Source organism: Chenopodium quinoa, unplaced genomic scaffold (assembly GCF_001683475.1).
Source record: "Chenopodium quinoa cultivar QQ74 unplaced genomic scaffold, ASM168347v1, whole genome shotgun sequence".
Taxonomy (NCBI): Eukaryota; Viridiplantae; Streptophyta; class Magnoliopsida; order Caryophyllales; family Amaranthaceae; genus Chenopodium; species Chenopodium quinoa.
This window is the reverse complement of record NW_018744537.1, coordinates 2775219-2792633: the sequence shown is the minus strand read 5'-3', so window position 1 is coordinate 2792633 and position 17415 is coordinate 2775219. Positions and strand designations below refer to the sequence as shown.

The 17415-nt window shown below is 34.4% G+C and overlaps 2 protein-coding genes across 2 annotated transcripts; both read left to right on the top strand.

The window, feature by feature from the left end:
- Positions 1-1866: 1866 nt before the first annotated feature.
- LOC110698655 lies at positions 1867-4582 on the top strand. The gene is made up of 2 exons (XM_021876135.1): positions 1867-2247; positions 4178-4582. The coding sequence occupies exons 1-2, from the start codon at positions 2010-2012 to the stop codon at positions 4315-4317; spliced, it is 378 nt and encodes a 125-aa protein (XP_021731827.1). The 5' UTR covers positions 1867-2009; the 3' UTR covers positions 4318-4582.
- Positions 4583-9116: 4534 nt separating this feature from the next.
- On the top strand, positions 9117-11431 carry LOC110698654. Its single transcript, XM_021876134.1, has 3 exons — positions 9117-9781; positions 10811-10983; positions 11146-11431. The coding sequence occupies exons 1-3, from the start codon at positions 9221-9223 to the stop codon at positions 11297-11299; spliced, it is 888 nt and encodes a 295-aa protein (XP_021731826.1). The 5' UTR covers positions 9117-9220; the 3' UTR covers positions 11300-11431.
- Positions 11432-17415: the final 5984 nt, after the last annotated feature.

The window sequence follows — 17415 nt, the reverse complement described above, 5'->3', positions numbered from 1 at the left end:
TTTTTGTGTTTTTGTTTTTTTGGTTAGTTTGGGATTAGAGGAGCAGAAGATGATGAGAAGTAGAGTATATATTATGAATGTTGGAGAATTCAGTTTAAGGGTTTAAGGCTGTTTCCTATAAGAGAGACAATTGCTTTGATCGATATGAAAGTTTTAGTTCTTCACTATTTTACTTATTAATGGACCATTGACTCACTAATATAAGTTTTTAAGTTTTTTTGACTTATTATTCGTGATTTTGGGAATGTGTTACTTTGATTTTAATGGCTGGCTTATTTGTGGGAATCATGAGTTATTGACTCAAGTTTGTTTTTTTAAAGCTAAAGGTAATGCTATATGTAATCTTAAGGGCTATATATAAGTATTAAATACATTGTAGAAAATTGCATAAAATTAGGAATTCATGACTAAACACACGTAAATCAGTGTAATTAGTGTTTATATTTTTATGATTTTCTAAATTTATACGATTTTCTAGAGTGTATTTAATGCTTATATGTACGTAGCCCTAAGGTCTATGTACAACATTTTTCTTTTTTAAATGATAAATAAAATGATACAATAATTTAAATGATTTACATTGGTCTACCCTGTGTGCATGTATGTGTGTGTTTCGGCTATAAAAAGCAACCCATTAATTCGTAACCTAGCTCACATGCAGTGGCGGATCTAGTGATTCAAATTTGATAGGGTATCAAGCAAAACAATTTTGTAAGCTAAGCTAGCAATGTGTCTCCTTAAGAGGGTACCTCGAACTTATTATACTAATCACAGGGTGTATGTACCTAGGAAATATTAGCATGCACGGAGGTCAAACACTTTGAGCATAAGAAATTACACAATTAACCAAAATGAAATATATATCTTTTTTTTTTTATTTTTTTTTTTATGGGTAGGACTATTGTATGTTTTGTGAAGATAATTACCATACGTGAGTTGCCAGTTGCCAGTTGCCATATTGAAAAGAAGAGAAACAATGACTAATATAGTAATATATAAGTCTAAATAGTATACAAGTATTAGTTATTCCTTCTAATACTGATTGGGTTTAGGATACAACCCTATTGAAATTGATATATGTGGTCAAACTCTTTACTAAATTGGATTTGGTTAGCCCAATAAATACTTTTCAGGTAACATCTTTGTAAACTCATAATATGTACTAACGATTATCTATAACCCCTACCTTCAAAGATAAACTAATGCTCCCTAACCTTGTATCATAAATTCAATTTGGTAATAGATGGAATAACCCGTTAGCCATATGTTTTTTTTTAAACTAACCATTAGCCTTATGTTAATCATCCTTACAATAAGTATTGATATCAAATGTCAAAATCTAACCCTAACCCCAAAAATGACTTGAATAAACCCGAAATTACCTGAACCAGGATACGATACTCAAGGGCATAACGGTCTAGCATGACTCGAGTAAAAAAATAATTTGCTTATTAAACCCAATCAAAACTTATTTGACACACTCAATTTAAAGCACTCCGTATTTTCTTACACAAAAGAGGTGTTTTCTTATGGACTGTTTTACATGAAACAACCCAACTCAAATTTCCACAACCTTAGCCCAATTCATCATCCAAAGCTGGTTCACTTGCCAATTTGCCACCTAAAAAAAAAATCTAACACCAAAAATAAATTAGTGCTACACACACACAAGAAAAAAAAAATAAAAAAAAGGAAAAGTTTCCTAAAAATTAGACCCAACTTATTCGACACACCCAATTTAAAGCACTCCATATTTTCTTACACAAAAGAAGTGTTTTCTTATGGATTGTTTTACATGAAACAACCCAACTCAAATTTTCACAACCTTAGCCCAATTCATCATCCAAAGCTAGTTCAATTGCCAATTTGCCAACTAAAAAAAAATCTAACACCAAAAATAAATTAGTGCCACACACACACAAGAAAGGAAAAAAAAAGGGGGAAAGTTTCCTAAAAAATTGGTCTTTCTTCCCCAAATTTGTCATTCTTCCTCAAACATAGGAAGATTCATGGCTTTTCTCTCTCCAACAAGTTCATACAGTAACTGGGTATTTTTCCCAATTTTCAGAAGCCCACTATTATCTTTACCACCCAATTTTCCATCTTCAATTAATCGTAGTCCTTCTTCCCCAATTCAACTCCACCGTTCATTTCCCGGGCCCCCGTTAAAGCCCAACCGTCCGATTCTCCGGTCAAGCTTGGTCCCACCTCCTTCCCCTCCCGGAAAGGATCCTCAGCGCTTCACTGGTATGAATTTCTTCACTTCAATTTTCAGTAAGTTCATTTTTTTTTGTTCGATTACTGTTATTTATTATCGCCTACCAAATGGGCGTTAGTTCTTTTGTTTGGTAATTGTACATAATCGTGTATGTTTTTGGGCTAAGTCTATTGGTTGGAAATTTGGAATTGTGCTAAATGCTGTGCTTTTCTATTAAAAATTTAATCTTTAGGTTGTTGAAAAGGTGCAAGTTTCTTAATTGCTTGGAATTGTGCAAAATGTTGTATTTTTTGGGTTATTTTTACACTCACTGAATGAAACAAGGCAAGGAATTAGTAGATATCTGAAAAATTACTGGAAATGATGTTTTGCCTATTCTTGTTCTTTCTTTTGGGAAATGATGTTCTAAGATAATTTTATGATGTCATATTGTTTCGACCATTCATAATTAAGGATATGGATTGATTGAAGTATAAGACCATCCGTTAATTCTAAACACTCCATAAGAGTGTATGTGACTATTATTTCCGATTGAAAGGTGCATTGAGGGTGCGTTCTTGTCACTTGATTATCATTGAACTTATTTTAGATAACTTTAGAGAAAGGAAAGAGATGGGAGGTGAAGGAATGAAAGGAGAGGGGAAGGGTAGGAACTAAGTAGCACTAAGAAGAGGGGGTGAAGGTAGGGGGAAGGAAGTAATTAGAAGAAACTGAAAAGAGGAGAGAGAAAGGCAAAGTGATCAATGTAATGGAAACCGAAAGTATAATGGCAGAAAATCCACTCTCAATGGCAGATTGTGGCTTTGTTTAATTTTTATTAAGCAAAACTATTTTGGAGTTTCATCTGTCAACGAAATTGAATCTGCAATTTAGTTGAATTGACACAAGATCAGAACAAACAAGTTGATAGAAATGCACGCAATTGTAGCAAATTATCATATTGGTTGAATAAAAAGACCCGTAAATGTAAGTGAGAGAGTGAGAGTGGTTGAGGTGAAGAGAGAATTAGGTTGATTGTCATAGGTGGGTGGTTGTGACTAGTAAGAAAAGTATAGTCATTTTACTTTTATTGAGGGTTATAATCCCAATTTCCGTTCTAATCTCTTCGATTTTGGAAAGATTGGCCTGTTAAAGAAAGAGGAGTCATAAGTCTTTCTAATTCCTCCCCACCATTTCCGTCCCCCCTTCATTTGCTAACTTAATAAAGGAAAATCCATCCCACACTTCCCTCCGAATTCCCCCATCCAAAGATAGTGTAATTATCATAACATGTTAGAAATTAGTATAGAGATAAATAGAGATTGTTGCATCAAAAGTATTCACATGCTCATGAATTTGACTTCTGGATATTAGGATAGTATATTGGGGTGTAGCCCTGAATGTGGAGAGTTTATTGAAATGAGCAAATACCCGAGCAAAGAAAACAGGTAATTCAGAGGTGATCACCAATCCTAGATTCCTAGTATCAACATATCTGTCGGACTCGGTAAACTTAATCATGCTTTAGTATGAAAGCTTCTCATAATCCCATCTCCAAAGATGGATATTTTAGATAGAAATGACTTGTAAGACATGTACAACATTCACTGTGGAAATTTTAGTGCTAAAAGACTTGTTTAACTTCAACATATCAACACTAACTAATTTGTGAATTTGCTCGCTATCTACATAGTAGCAAGCTTCTTCACTCCTGTTTTGTTGCTGAATGTATTGTGGACTTTATTTCAAGGTTGGAACTGCTTGGTATGATATACCTACCTGTGTGAAACTTTTTGGATCTTCCCTCTTGATGTTTCTAATTTAACCTGGAAATAGATTTAGATTAAAACACCCTTTTGAGTAACCTTTATTGTTCCTACTAACCATAAGAAAGGCCTTATGACTTATGTTCCTATGGAAATTTTGATGATGCATCTAAAAACAAGATTTTGGCATAATTTAAAATTATACTTGATCCAGGTATTGCAGCAACTTTTTCTAGGCTCTGGGACAAATTGCAGATATTTTTTGCAGTTTTTTTCTGGATATCACTGTTCTTTTGGGCATCTGCTATGGATAGGACGAATTCAGGACGAGGAAACAAAAAAGATCGTTTTTGAAAGTGACTGTGTAATCAATTTTGTGTGTACATAGTCTTAGAGTAGAATATCACTAAAGATACATATAATTATATACTCATGATGGTTCTTCTGTCCATTCTACTCTGCCTGCATGTTTCTGTTAGTGTAGTGAAGATTGTAAAATTACACCATGCTGCTGTGCATGAAGAAGGTTGTGATAGAGAAATAGAATAATTCATCATCCAGGGAATACATTTAAGTTGGTATGAAACTATAAATTTATTTTCACTCATAAATTAATCAAGCAACAACTTTGATATAGCAGTTCTAGTACCCAATATGTAAAAACTGTGATAGGGGATTTTGATATTTGACAGTTGGATGAAGCCCCGCTTGAGCTTTCATTTGTTCTCGTGAAATTTCACATTAGTTCATGTTCTATTTTTCTGATAGTACTATTTCCATGTAAGTAAATCCTTTTCTGTCAACTTAAGTGGAGAATGTGTCATGTGAAACTATATGAATGATGAGATGCTGCATTCTGAGTCATATAGACTGAAAAAATCGCAAGAATAAAATGCTGGTATCTCAATACTGCTTCTGAAACTGATTCTTTGTGCTTGTTTTGAGGTGCCTGTTCCACCTCCCCCACCCCCCCCCCCCGGGGGGGGGGGGGGGGTGGGGGGTTGTCTTCTGTAGAGCTGCCTTTGTTATTCAGCTGTATATATACCCTTTTATCACTTTTGTTTGATTAAATAACCTAAAAAGTTTTGACTCATATCACAGTGGTGTCTTGTGTTACTTGAACTTATTTCGAAACAAATATTGCTGTGCTAAATGCATTAGTAGAAATTCTTATATATAATCATGTATCAGTCTTTTCCTTCCCAAAGTTCGCATGTGATTGAGTCGAGTCATTAGTCCAGTGACTCTGCTAGAGTGAATCAAAAGTCCAAGTTTTAGTTAATACAACTACTGCAGGTCTGCAGTGGCGAAACCTTTTAGGCTCTTGTTGATTATAGAAGTTAGACTAACATTAAGACGAATCAATGTATGGTACTATGGTATGGTTTCTGTTCGGCTCGAGTCAAAATCAAGTTACCTCAAGTCAGGTGCAATTCTTGTTTGGTTTAGGTGATTGTGTGTGTGATTCATTCTTGCCAAGTTATGAACCAGAGCCTCAACGCTTCGCCAAGTTCACGATCCACCAATGAGATCATGCATAGTGGCTAAATTGTGGTCATAACTCATAGCTGTCATAAGTATTTGAGTAGATTAGGTCCTTGGTACGAAATCCCTCCACCTTCATTGTATAATATAATGATCGTACACCCCTCCACGCCTCACACAACCACATGAAAAAATCGAACTTTCTATTAGCTTTGACTCCATCAGAACTCTGAACATGTAAGGAGCTCTTATTCTACAGGGCCAATACATGACTGATTGGAAATACAGACAACTCTTCAGTTGTGTACAATAGTAGGGCGCAGTACATGATAATTCTTTGATTTATATGTGCTGCAGCTGCACTGCTGCTGAGAAACAAGAAGCAACATCGCTTATGAGCATGTAAAAGTACAAAGGGGTCTAAAATTATTTTCAGATGTCCATTTTTTCCAGAAAAGGGAAAATTTCACTTATTTTTAGAGTGTGTTGTCATGCCGGAGCGCATTGTTCCGTGCCTAGAGTTTTTTTATTTTTATTTTTTTTATTATTAGTATTTTTTTTAAATGTGGCCCAAGCTTGACCCATGGGCTATGGCTTGGCATGCGCAATAACTTGTTGTCGTGTCTACCCATGGCCATACATTTTTCGGGGTAGGTTGTGTCATGGCATGAGCTAGCCCGAGCCAAAGCCATTTGTGGCTGTTCCTAACTTCCTACTTTAACATGTAAATGAAGTGGAAAGTTTGCATAATTGTTATTAGTGCTATGTTAAATTCCTAATGTAAAACACTTTCTTGAGCAACCACTATTAGTATTCTATACCTAGCATTCAAAACTCTATCATACATTCGGGTTTGTAAGAAATGCTATGAAAGTGTACACAAACAACTTCAATCATAGCTTAAAAAAGTGGACAAGATGAATTAATGACCCCATGAAAGCACAAACGTCTACAATCTACCTAAATCACGTGAAATATGGACCCACAAATCAACATCTAAGTAAGTACAATAAATGAAATTATATTCTTATATAAGTTATATTACTGTAACATTGTAACTGTTATAAAATGGACGGTCCAATGTAGCCTGAACATTATAGTAGGTAGTGGAAGTGGACACTGAACCATCAACAAAAGGTAACCCCATCACTTTGTGACAAACCTTCGATTCAATTGCACGGTTAGCTCGTTAGCACTTGGCGCAATCTTTTGTTTGATTAGCAGACTAGTTGCTGTTTTAGCATATGTTTTCAGATAATGACATGATATTTACTGACTTGACTATTCATGTTAATTTGGAACTTACATAAAGAGTTTTATGATAAAGATGATTAAGATATAATCTCAAACTTACCAATCTTCAATTTAATTTGCTTAAGTAATGGCCAATGGGTGATGAGTTTGCTAGATATTTTAGACCGTACCCGGCTCTAGGTTAATATGTGTAACGTTTATCAACTTTATTGTGCATATTTTGTGATGTATTTAACATTGGCTTTTGAGTAGTTTTTAGTAATTTAACACAGTGATAGAATATTTGTGTTTGCTAATGTAGTGATTTGGCATATGAAACTTTCATCAAAAGTTAATTAAAGCTATATAAAATTTGAAAATTAAAAGTAGTTGTTGATATCTTATTTATTTTTTAAAAAGATATCTAGTTTCACATATTACATCTCGTCAATAATTACTTAACCGGTTATATATATCTTTACAACTAACAACTAGTTGATGGCTAATATATAGTTGCTAATACCACATACATAAAACTACTATCACAACTATGTTTTATCGAACATTGCCTTTGAGTACTATTGAACAACTATTGTGATGCCTAAGTTACAGCTTAATGAGCAATTTCTTGCCTTGTGTCTTCCTAGTTTTAGATACATTTGAAATTTTGAATGTATGATAAGGATTATATCTAAACTTCATTAAAAATTTGTATCATTCATTGTTCTTGTTTTTATAATTTTTCATTTTTTTTAAGCATTGATTTAAGCTAATGACATGATAGTTACTAATAATTTGGAAGCTACGTGCTGAGTTGGACTTTTTATTATGATAAAGATGATAAAAGTCATAATCTCAAACCTACCATACATGAATTTATCTTAAGGTAAGGGCTAATGAGTGATGAGTTTGCTAGATATTTAATTAAACGTTTCTCAATTTTATTGGCAGATTTGAAGTGCTATTGAACTACTATTGTGACTCACTGACTCCTACTAAAGTCTAAAATCCGAGAAAATACAAGTTTATCTTCTTGATAAACAAAATATGTTTATTATATGGCAAAATTGTAAATATATTAATAACTTTTTATTGAAAATAGGCTCCACATTTGTTGATTTATTTAAAATTTTGCCATTTGATTAACAAAATTTGTTTATCAAGGAAATAAGCTGGGGCTTCCTCCTAAAACCCAAGCAATACACCTAAGTGTACATTAATTTTATCCAATGTTAACATCATTCATTCATTATAGACTTATAGTTTTCACTGGAAATTTTTATTCTTATTGTCAGAATCGTTTATGATCCTCAGACACAAAAACTCGTAATATTTTTAAGTCTTTGATTTGCCTTGTAAAATCAAACTAGTTTTAGAAGAAAAGAGTTAGTTCCTATTTGAGATCTTTCAAACATACATGCAAGTATAAAGATCTATTTTATTAAAACGAGCTTAACTTTAGATCAAACTAATCAATTTCAATCAAGTATAAGCAGGTTAAACGTGGACTAGGCAATTTATTGCACATTTACCCACCTATTTAGATGTACCAACACCCATATATAATGCATGGACATGCCATAAGCATCTACATAATGCAAAGTCGTGATAAAATTGTACGTATAACTGTGTTAGGGGCTTGAGGCCAGGTTGATCTAGATTGTATAATTAAATGGGTCATCAGTTTGTTATTCTAACCAGCTTGTGCGAATTGATAGGTTAAGAGTCTGTTATTTGTCCCACAATTAAAATACTATGTCAGAGCTGGACTTGGGTCCGTACTAAATCGACCCATTTAGTCACCTTAGCTAAAGAGTGAAAAAAAAAGTGGATTATTGAAAAGAAAAGTAACACAATAAAATGAGAAAAGTTGAACAAGTTTGATAGACTAAAGACACATAATAATGTCATACTCGTTGTCATGCATTTATATAAAACACACATCAGAAATATAATACACTCGTAATATTAACACTGTGCATAATATAAGAAAAATAAACAACTTTAATGTAGTAACAAAGAACATTATTATATGTTATTTTATAACTTGATAATGTAATTGTTGTACCATACCAACCATACAACAATTGTACTAGATATTTTTGAACACTAGAGAGTAGAGACTAATGGAATTACTCCCTTTGTCCTTTTATTTTTGCCTTATTGCCATTTTTTGGGTCAAACTTGGAAAACTTTAACAATAAATTACCGTTAATCTACAAAAGATAATATAGCCATAATAGTCATGTATGTTAAATTCGTCTCATTGTATATTTTATTAATATTACGTTTTTATAATTTTTTGTGTATGAAAATAAAGATATAAACATTATAAAACGCATCTTGGATACCATGCACAGTTAAACGGGGCAAAAAAATAGAGACAGAGAGAGTATAAAACTAGCCACTTAGAGTATATATAAGTGTGAGAGGTTCTCACTTCCACTCTCCCCCCAATTCTCAACTCAACACAACTCTCTTAAAATAATACCTCTAAGACAAAAGAATAAGCAAATAACCCTAAGGAACAATAATAAAAATGTTACTAAGGAGTTCATCAACCCCTATCTTAAAATCATGGATTCCATCTTACTTTACCAACTCCAACTCTTCTCCTAACAACATCAACGAACCACCCACGCCACCATGTCTTTCTAGAACCAACTCTATCACCACCCGAACGCCGCCGTCTTCCCCCTCATCTTCTCCCAACCTCAACCCCAACACTAACACTAATAGTACTTACAATAACCATTTTAGAAGAGGTACTACATGCACACCCTATGAGCTTGAACTCGACGACCCACCCTACCCTAAATCAACAACGTTGCAAAGGATGTTCTCGAGCTCACGTCTCGATGAGGAGGTTTCGACAGAGGATAGTGGTGAAGGCGACGGTGGTGGTGGAATGGATGGTGGAGATGGGTATGGTGGAGATGGGTATGGTGGTGGTGGTGGTGGGTCTGGGTTTAATAATAATAGTAATAGTAGTAGTAATAACAATGAGCATGGAAGTATTGAAGCTTATTATCAAAAGATGATCAAGGCTAATCCTGGAGATCCTCTCTTACTTGGTAACTATGCCAAGTTCTTGAAAGATGTAAGTTGTTCTAACTGTAATATTCTTTTAGGTAATTACATTTTGATAAAGTAACATTATACAAGCATAAATCATTAATATTTATTTGGATAACATTGATGATAATAGTGTTAATGTGTTATTATTTACTTTATCAGACTATCATCAGGTAATTCATGTGGTTAATTGGCTGTTGACTGCAAAAAACAAATGAGTCAAACTTTTTTTTATAACACTATGTTGTCAAAATGTTATATGTTGCTTTGTTGGGCTCAATAAGTATAAGGAGATTAAGATAAAGTACTCCGTACTAAGCATAAATAAATATTAGTTATAATTTTATAACGTGATTTTGTCATATATTTATTAATTTTATTTATAAAGAGGCTATGTACGTACATCATAACCATAAACAAAAAGATGAATTTATATTACCGATGCTACATTTTTATTTTTATCGTGGCAAACAGGTTTTAGTTTTCAGGAATCTTAATTATGTACGAAGTATGTAGAAACTAGAAACTTTTTGTTTGATATGATTATGCAATTTCAGCGCCTAATAAAGACAACTTAGTAAACATACTATGATTTAGATGTAGACAAAATAATACTCCAAATTTATAATTGAAAAAGAGCTAAATTAAAATTTTGATTTATAACCAATTAAGAAATTGTATTGCTCGTATCATTTTATGAATTATCCTGTTTATTTTCGATCACTACTATTAATGTGCATGAGCTATGATGTCCATCCACTTCATTTGCTTCTTTATTTTTAGGTTTAAAAATCAATAAATTATATTTTACCTTTATTGGTAAAATCAACTGTTGATGATTAGTTATGTAGATTAATTCAATAAAATAAACAATAGATGTGGTTTGTATATATAGACTATAGCATGAACCATCGTATAATTTAGAGTGCAATGTGACAAGTGAATTAAAACTTTAAAATTAAAGTAACAATGATATTTTATATGCTCAACTTCTTTTACTTGAAAAATAAATGCCTTTCATATTCCAAATAGACTCAGCTAAATGATTGGCTAGGTACGTGGAGATTTAGCCAAGGCAGAGGAATATTGTGGAAGAGCCATTCTGGCTAGCCCTAGTGACGCAAACATGCTATCCATGTATGCTGATATCCTATGGGAGTACAGGAGGGATGGTCAACTAGCGGAGAGCTATTTTGATCAAGCAATTAAAGTTGCTCCGGAAAATTGGTAAGCTAATTAAGTACATATAAACACATGAATAATAATTGTCTCACTGATAGTGTAATAATGTGAGCTAGTAACATAATAACTAAATTTGGACATATAATAATGTATGTAATGTACATATAAAGATGTTAATATGTGTGGATATTATATATGATGCCGCAGTTATATACATGCTACATATGCAAAATTCCTATGGGATGTGGAGGAAGAAGAAGTAGGAGAGGAAGAAAAGCAAGACAATAATGTTGGCAGTCCAATTCCACCATCACCATCTTATATGGAAGGACTACATTATCAGTCTCCTACAAGGGTATGAATAACAAGGGTGGTTTTTTGAGCATAAATTGAAGGTGTATCATTTTGGATCGTTTGCTACCCTCCTTTACAAGCTTTATGTATATAAAATATAGGGAAATTCTACATGGTGGCCTCATGGTTTTGCGTTTTCTACGTGGAAGACGAACTTTTTTCCAGCTCTCTTCAGTTGCACCAAGGTTTAGAAAAATTTACATAGTGACCTTTTAGGTTTATGGCTAACCTTTTTAGTTAAAATGGTTAACCTTTGATTTATTAAAAAATTATTTAAATTATATTTTAAAATAATATCATTTATTAAAAAATTATTTAAATTATATTTTAAAATAATAAAATTTAAAAAAAAAAACAAAAAAATTCCCAGCACCTCCCAATTAAAAATTTGGTTTAAAATAAAAATATGAAAAAAAAACCAACCACCAGCACCTCCCAATCTCCACCACTGCCACCACCCCACTCTCCCACAACCACCGCGAATACCCTCTTCCTCCCCTTCCCCGGCACTTCCAGCCACTACACTCCACTTCCCGGAATCGTACTCCCTCTCCTTGCTCAGACACACCACCCACGCAAACCCCCTGCCCAAACCTTTGACACAACCACCTCCCCAATTGCCTAGTTTCCAAACCACCTTTACCAGCCCCGAAACCACCTCCCCTCTCCTTGCCCAGCCTCGAACTCACCCCACACACCTTGCCTAGCCCTGAAACTATCCTCTCCCACCTTCTCTAGCCGCTAGGGTTTCGGGGTGGAGGAGGAGTTTTTCGGGTTTTTCGGGAGTGGGAAAAGGGTTTTTTGTGGTGGTTGCGCAGGAGGTTGGCGGAAAATCGGCGTTGGGGGAGGGGAGAAACCGGCGTAGGGGGGGAGGGAGTAGCAGCAGCTAGCAGCGGCGACAAGGTTTCTGGCGAGGCTAGGGGTGGGGATAAGTGGTTGGGAATTTTTTTTTTTTAAATTTTATTATTTTAAAATATAATTTAAATAATTTTTTAATAAAAAAAAAAAATCAAAGGTTAACCATTTTAACTAAAAAGGTTAGCCATAAACCTAAAAAAGGTCATTATGTAAATTTTTCTAATCCTTGGTGCCACTGAAGAGAGCTAGAAAAAAGTTCGTCTTCCACGTAGAAAACGCAAAACCATGAGACCACCATGTAGAATTTCCCTAAAATATATATACCGCATATATTGTATAATATGTAAATAGAGAAATTTTGTGAGTAACCAAGCATGTTAGAGTTCCCCTATTAATTAGGGGATTGGATTTATTACCTTCTTCTCAATGAGAGAAGTCATGGAATATCCTATTGACATGCTTGAATTGGATGTAATATGTATAGTAGTGAGGAAGGAAATAGGATGCATGCAACGTCGGTCTTTATTTTATAAAATAAAATGTAAGTTATTATTAAGCTTTTGATATTTCTATTGTTAAATTTAAAAAATAAAATAAAAAAACCTTTTCCGATTTATTGAATGTACCTTTTTTTTTTTATTGAAAATGGAATTTTTATGATATGCTCTTCTCTAGACTAAGGGAATCTTAATTGAGATGAACTAATGAATTGAACGTGAATGGATGGAGCTGGACTAAACTAAATCAAAGTGAATGGAGCTGAACTAAAATAATAACAACGATAATAATGATATGAATGAATAATAGTCAATTATAAATTTGAAGATTATGAACGAGAATGAATAGGCGGAAGAAAATTAAATGTATTTTAAGAGAATTGAACCAAAATATTAAACTTAAGTCCAAATGAACATCGTACATTTTACTCCATTATAATGTATATTCTTCATCATATACATATATTCATACTATTTATTTAGTTTTAAAATTCATCTGATACATTGTACTCGTCTTATATATCGTGCTAGAAACTACAAGTCCTTGTAATTTTTTCAATATTGTCACACTCTAGCTCTTTTATATATATATATATATATATATATATATATATTTTTTTTTTTTTTTTAATTTGAAAGAACACTTTAGCTCTTTTATAAAACTTCAAGCAAGACGCTTAAAATTGACAAATGACTACATGGACCACTAGAATGTGACATATTTAATTAGACTAACATCACTACCAGACTACAGATAATGTTTGTTAGATGGGGACAAAGAGATAATGTAACTTACATTTTCCAATCTTATATGTCACATGGACTATACGTAAGTAGAATAAGATGTATGAGATAACTATATTTTTTCTCTTGGAGTAATTTGTACTTTCTCTACATACTACCGAGTATAAAATGGTGTTCATTAACCGGACTGATAAGCTCCTTTCATTGTTACTTGTTAGTAGAGTAGTTAGGATAATAAAAAGAAAAAAGGAAAAATAAAAAAGAATAATCTCACCTTTAGCATTTTGGCTCAAAACAATCTTACCTTTGACTAATCTAGAAATAATCCTATCTTTTAACACCAGCTTCTCAAAATAAGCAATTTTACCTAAAATCTAAAGGTAATTTTTTGTCTTTATAATAATTTTATTTTTTACTCTCTCTCCACACCTCACCATCTTCTACCATGGGCAATCCACCATGACCACCACCTACCCTCCATGATCACCACCACATCGCAACCTCACTTGCCTCCACCCCACCGGACCCATATTGAAACACTTGCGCACAACGGTACAGGACTAAAACCGGTTAGCTATGGATTTTGCCGCCCTACGATTCGACTCCGAATCGGCGTTTTCAGCCTTCAATGACTGATCTCAGCTTGTAATTCACCAATTTTAGTCTTCGATTTCGAATTTTTTGTCTCTAAATTGGATTTCACCATTTCCAAAGCTTCGATCCTCTGATTAAGGTCGTCAATGGAGGTGGTGGAGGTTGACTTCTTGGAAGTATGATCAGGTTCGTTGAGATCAGAGGTGTCACCATTAGAGAGAGCTTCGTTGTCCGCGTTTTCTGTTCATCGGGGAAATGCGGGGGGGGGGGGGGGGGGGGTGGAGGGGATGCTCCGGCAGCCGGCAGAGGAGGGAGGTTGATGTTCAGGTGGGGATCGGGAAGGGGAATGCTTTTTTTATTTTTTATTTTTTTTTTTACAAAAAAAAATTGTTTTTTATTTTGTTTTTTTAAACTAATTAAAAAAGGACCAATTAAAATGTGACATGAGGCATGTTACCCTTAAACCTGGGCACGGGCCGGGTTGGCCCGCGTGCCGCCCGGCACGGCTCGCCGTTCGACGCAGCCTGGCACGGCACGGAAGTTGAACTTCGTGCCACGGGTCGTGCCACAGACAGGGTTATGAATTACCAGGCACGGCCCGGCACGAGCACGGCCAGGGCCCGCCGTGCTGGCACGCAGGCACGGCACGCTGGCACGACCCGCAGGCACGGCCCGGCACGGCCCGCGTGCCAACGGCCATATAACCGTTTAAAAGCAACGGCTAGTTGCTTAATTAGCCAAAAAAACGGCTACTTAACGGCTATATTTTTGCCAATTTGCTAATACAAAATTATATTTAATAAATCATAAACATTAAATTTTAAAGTAATAGTATAAAGTAAATATATAAATATAAATATTGAATATACAAAATTATAAAACATAAATATTCAACTTATAATTATAAAATTCATAACTTAATAACTTATAAGTTATAAACTTATAAGTTATAACCTTATAAAACTTATAATTATAATTTTATAACTTATATACATTATAATACTTATATAAGTTATAATGTTGTCACTTAAAAAAAAAAAAAAAAAAAAAAAAAAAAAAAAAAAAAAAAATTGGAAACTGCTACCAGCACGCAGGCCGGCACGTGGCCGGCACGACACGAGCCCGCTAGGCACGAGGGTCGTGCCGTGCCGTGGGCTGGCCTGTGAGAATGGCCGGCACGACACGACACGAATTCCTGGGCACGCCGGCACGACCGGCACGGCACGCCGGAGCCCGTGGCCCGCCAGGCACGGCCCGACACGATGCCCAGGTTTAGTTACCCTTACCCTTTTCAACCGGTTACCAATTTGACAAACCGGTAAAGGGATTGTTTTGAGCAGATGGGGTATAAAGGTGGTATTATTACGAGATTATTTAAAGGTAGGATTGTTTTGAGTAGAAATGTTAAAGGTGATATTATTCTTTTCCATTTTTCTTAAAAAAAAATTGTAAAAATTGATAGTGGGATTTTTTTTACACAAATTTTTATATGTGGCTGGCCACACCGTGTGGCCGGGGTTACTTGAGTTACTCGGTCAGGGGTTACTTGAATTACTCGGTCTGGGGTTATTTAAGGGATTCGGTCAGGGGTTACTCGAGTTACTCGGTCATGGGTTACTTAAGGATTTCGATCAGAGGTTACTTAAAGGATTCGATCAGGGGTTACTTGAGGGGTTACTCGGTTATGGGTTACTTGAAGGGTTCGGTCAAGGACTATTCGAGGGGTTACTCGGTCAGGGGTTACTTGAGGGGTTATTCGGTCAGGAGTAACTTGAGTAACCCCTGACCGAGTAACTTGAATAATCTCTGAGCGAGTAACTTGAGTAACCCCGGCAACTCGAGTAACCCCTGACTAAGTAACTCGAGTAATCCTGGCCACAAGGTGTGGCCAACCACACAAAAAAATCCCCCCTTTTAATGAAAAGTATAGATGTGTGAGAAAGTGGGGACCATTAAACGAGTGAGAAATAATAAAGAGAGAATGAAAACCATTGGTGGGTAAAGTTAAACGACATTAGACAGTTGATTTGATTTGTAAAGGATTTCCAAAAAAGGAAGTTGAAAGTCTAACTGGCTAATACAAGAGGGGGGTGAATTGTATTTGAGGAGAAGTCTACAACTTTTGCGGAATTTAGCTAAATAAAACAAAGACAAGAGAGGATATAGGCTTTTCTAAATTTCCACTATGTAATCAAACTCTTTACACGTGAAAATTCAAACCCGTTAACAAGTTCCACAGATTAGGAACTTGTTCCCAACTCTCTCAGAATACTTCAGCAGCGAAGCTTCCTTGACCTCACTTTACAAACCTCACAATCCCAAAACCCCAAGTACTTGAATACAATCTGTAATTACAAATACCTATTGCACTCAAGAATATATGAAGGACATGAACTCTCTTACGTTATTTTGTTTACTGGAATTATTGAAGCTCAAGTTACGCAATGAATAACTTCGTGGTTCTTATAGAGAAGAATTAATCCTCAACTTCCACATTAACCACTAACACAGTCAACACCCACTATCAATTAGTGGAGGATTGTGACAGTGATCAACATAGTGGAAGTTTCCTAAAACTTCTCCAATTACCACGTTAATAACTAATTGCTAAAGAATAGCTCATGATAACCATTTACTGAGATATTCATGCAACAAGAAAACTGATTATTTGACTTCCTCAAATATTCTGTTTAAAAAGATTTTCTTAAAAAGATTTTATTTTGAAAAAGATATTTTATGAAATATTTATTTATTATAAAAACTAAGATAATGGACTAAAGTTAATTATCTTTATTCGAAAAATTTATTTAGATAATTTTAACTTTTAAAATATCTTTTCCAAAAATAAATCTATTTATTTAAAAACAGTTTTATATAAATCTTTAAAACAGTTTTATTCCAGTAACATTATTTATAACGTAAGTCATCGAGTTCCTAACTAACTTATATTTTGAGTGCTTACATATTATAACTAGAACGTAAGATTTGCATAAGGCTTTTTAAAGAATGCTCCTCCGCATCCCTTGAATCAAGTTCCTACTCCGGAACGAACTTTGCTTGAATCCTTTATTCACCAAAGACTCAAAAACACTCATTAGTCGAGTTTGTCAATTTGTCCATCAAAACCAAAAGAGTCAACGAATTCCCCCTTTTTGATGATGACAAACATTGACAAACTTAGGTAAATAAAATCATCCAGGCATGCAACATAAACTTAAAACAAAAGTCGAAAACAAACGGATTAATTAAAGACCTTTGAACAGTACTTTAATGTATTTATTTACGTAAAACAAAAAGACTTAGCAAAAGAAAAATAGTAAGAAAAAAAAAAAAAAAAAATTAGACTAGGACTTTATTGTTGAGTTATCTGAACTTAGCGAAAAGGAAGTTTATACCTTCGATGTGTGAGTTCCTTGGTAAACGCCTTAGC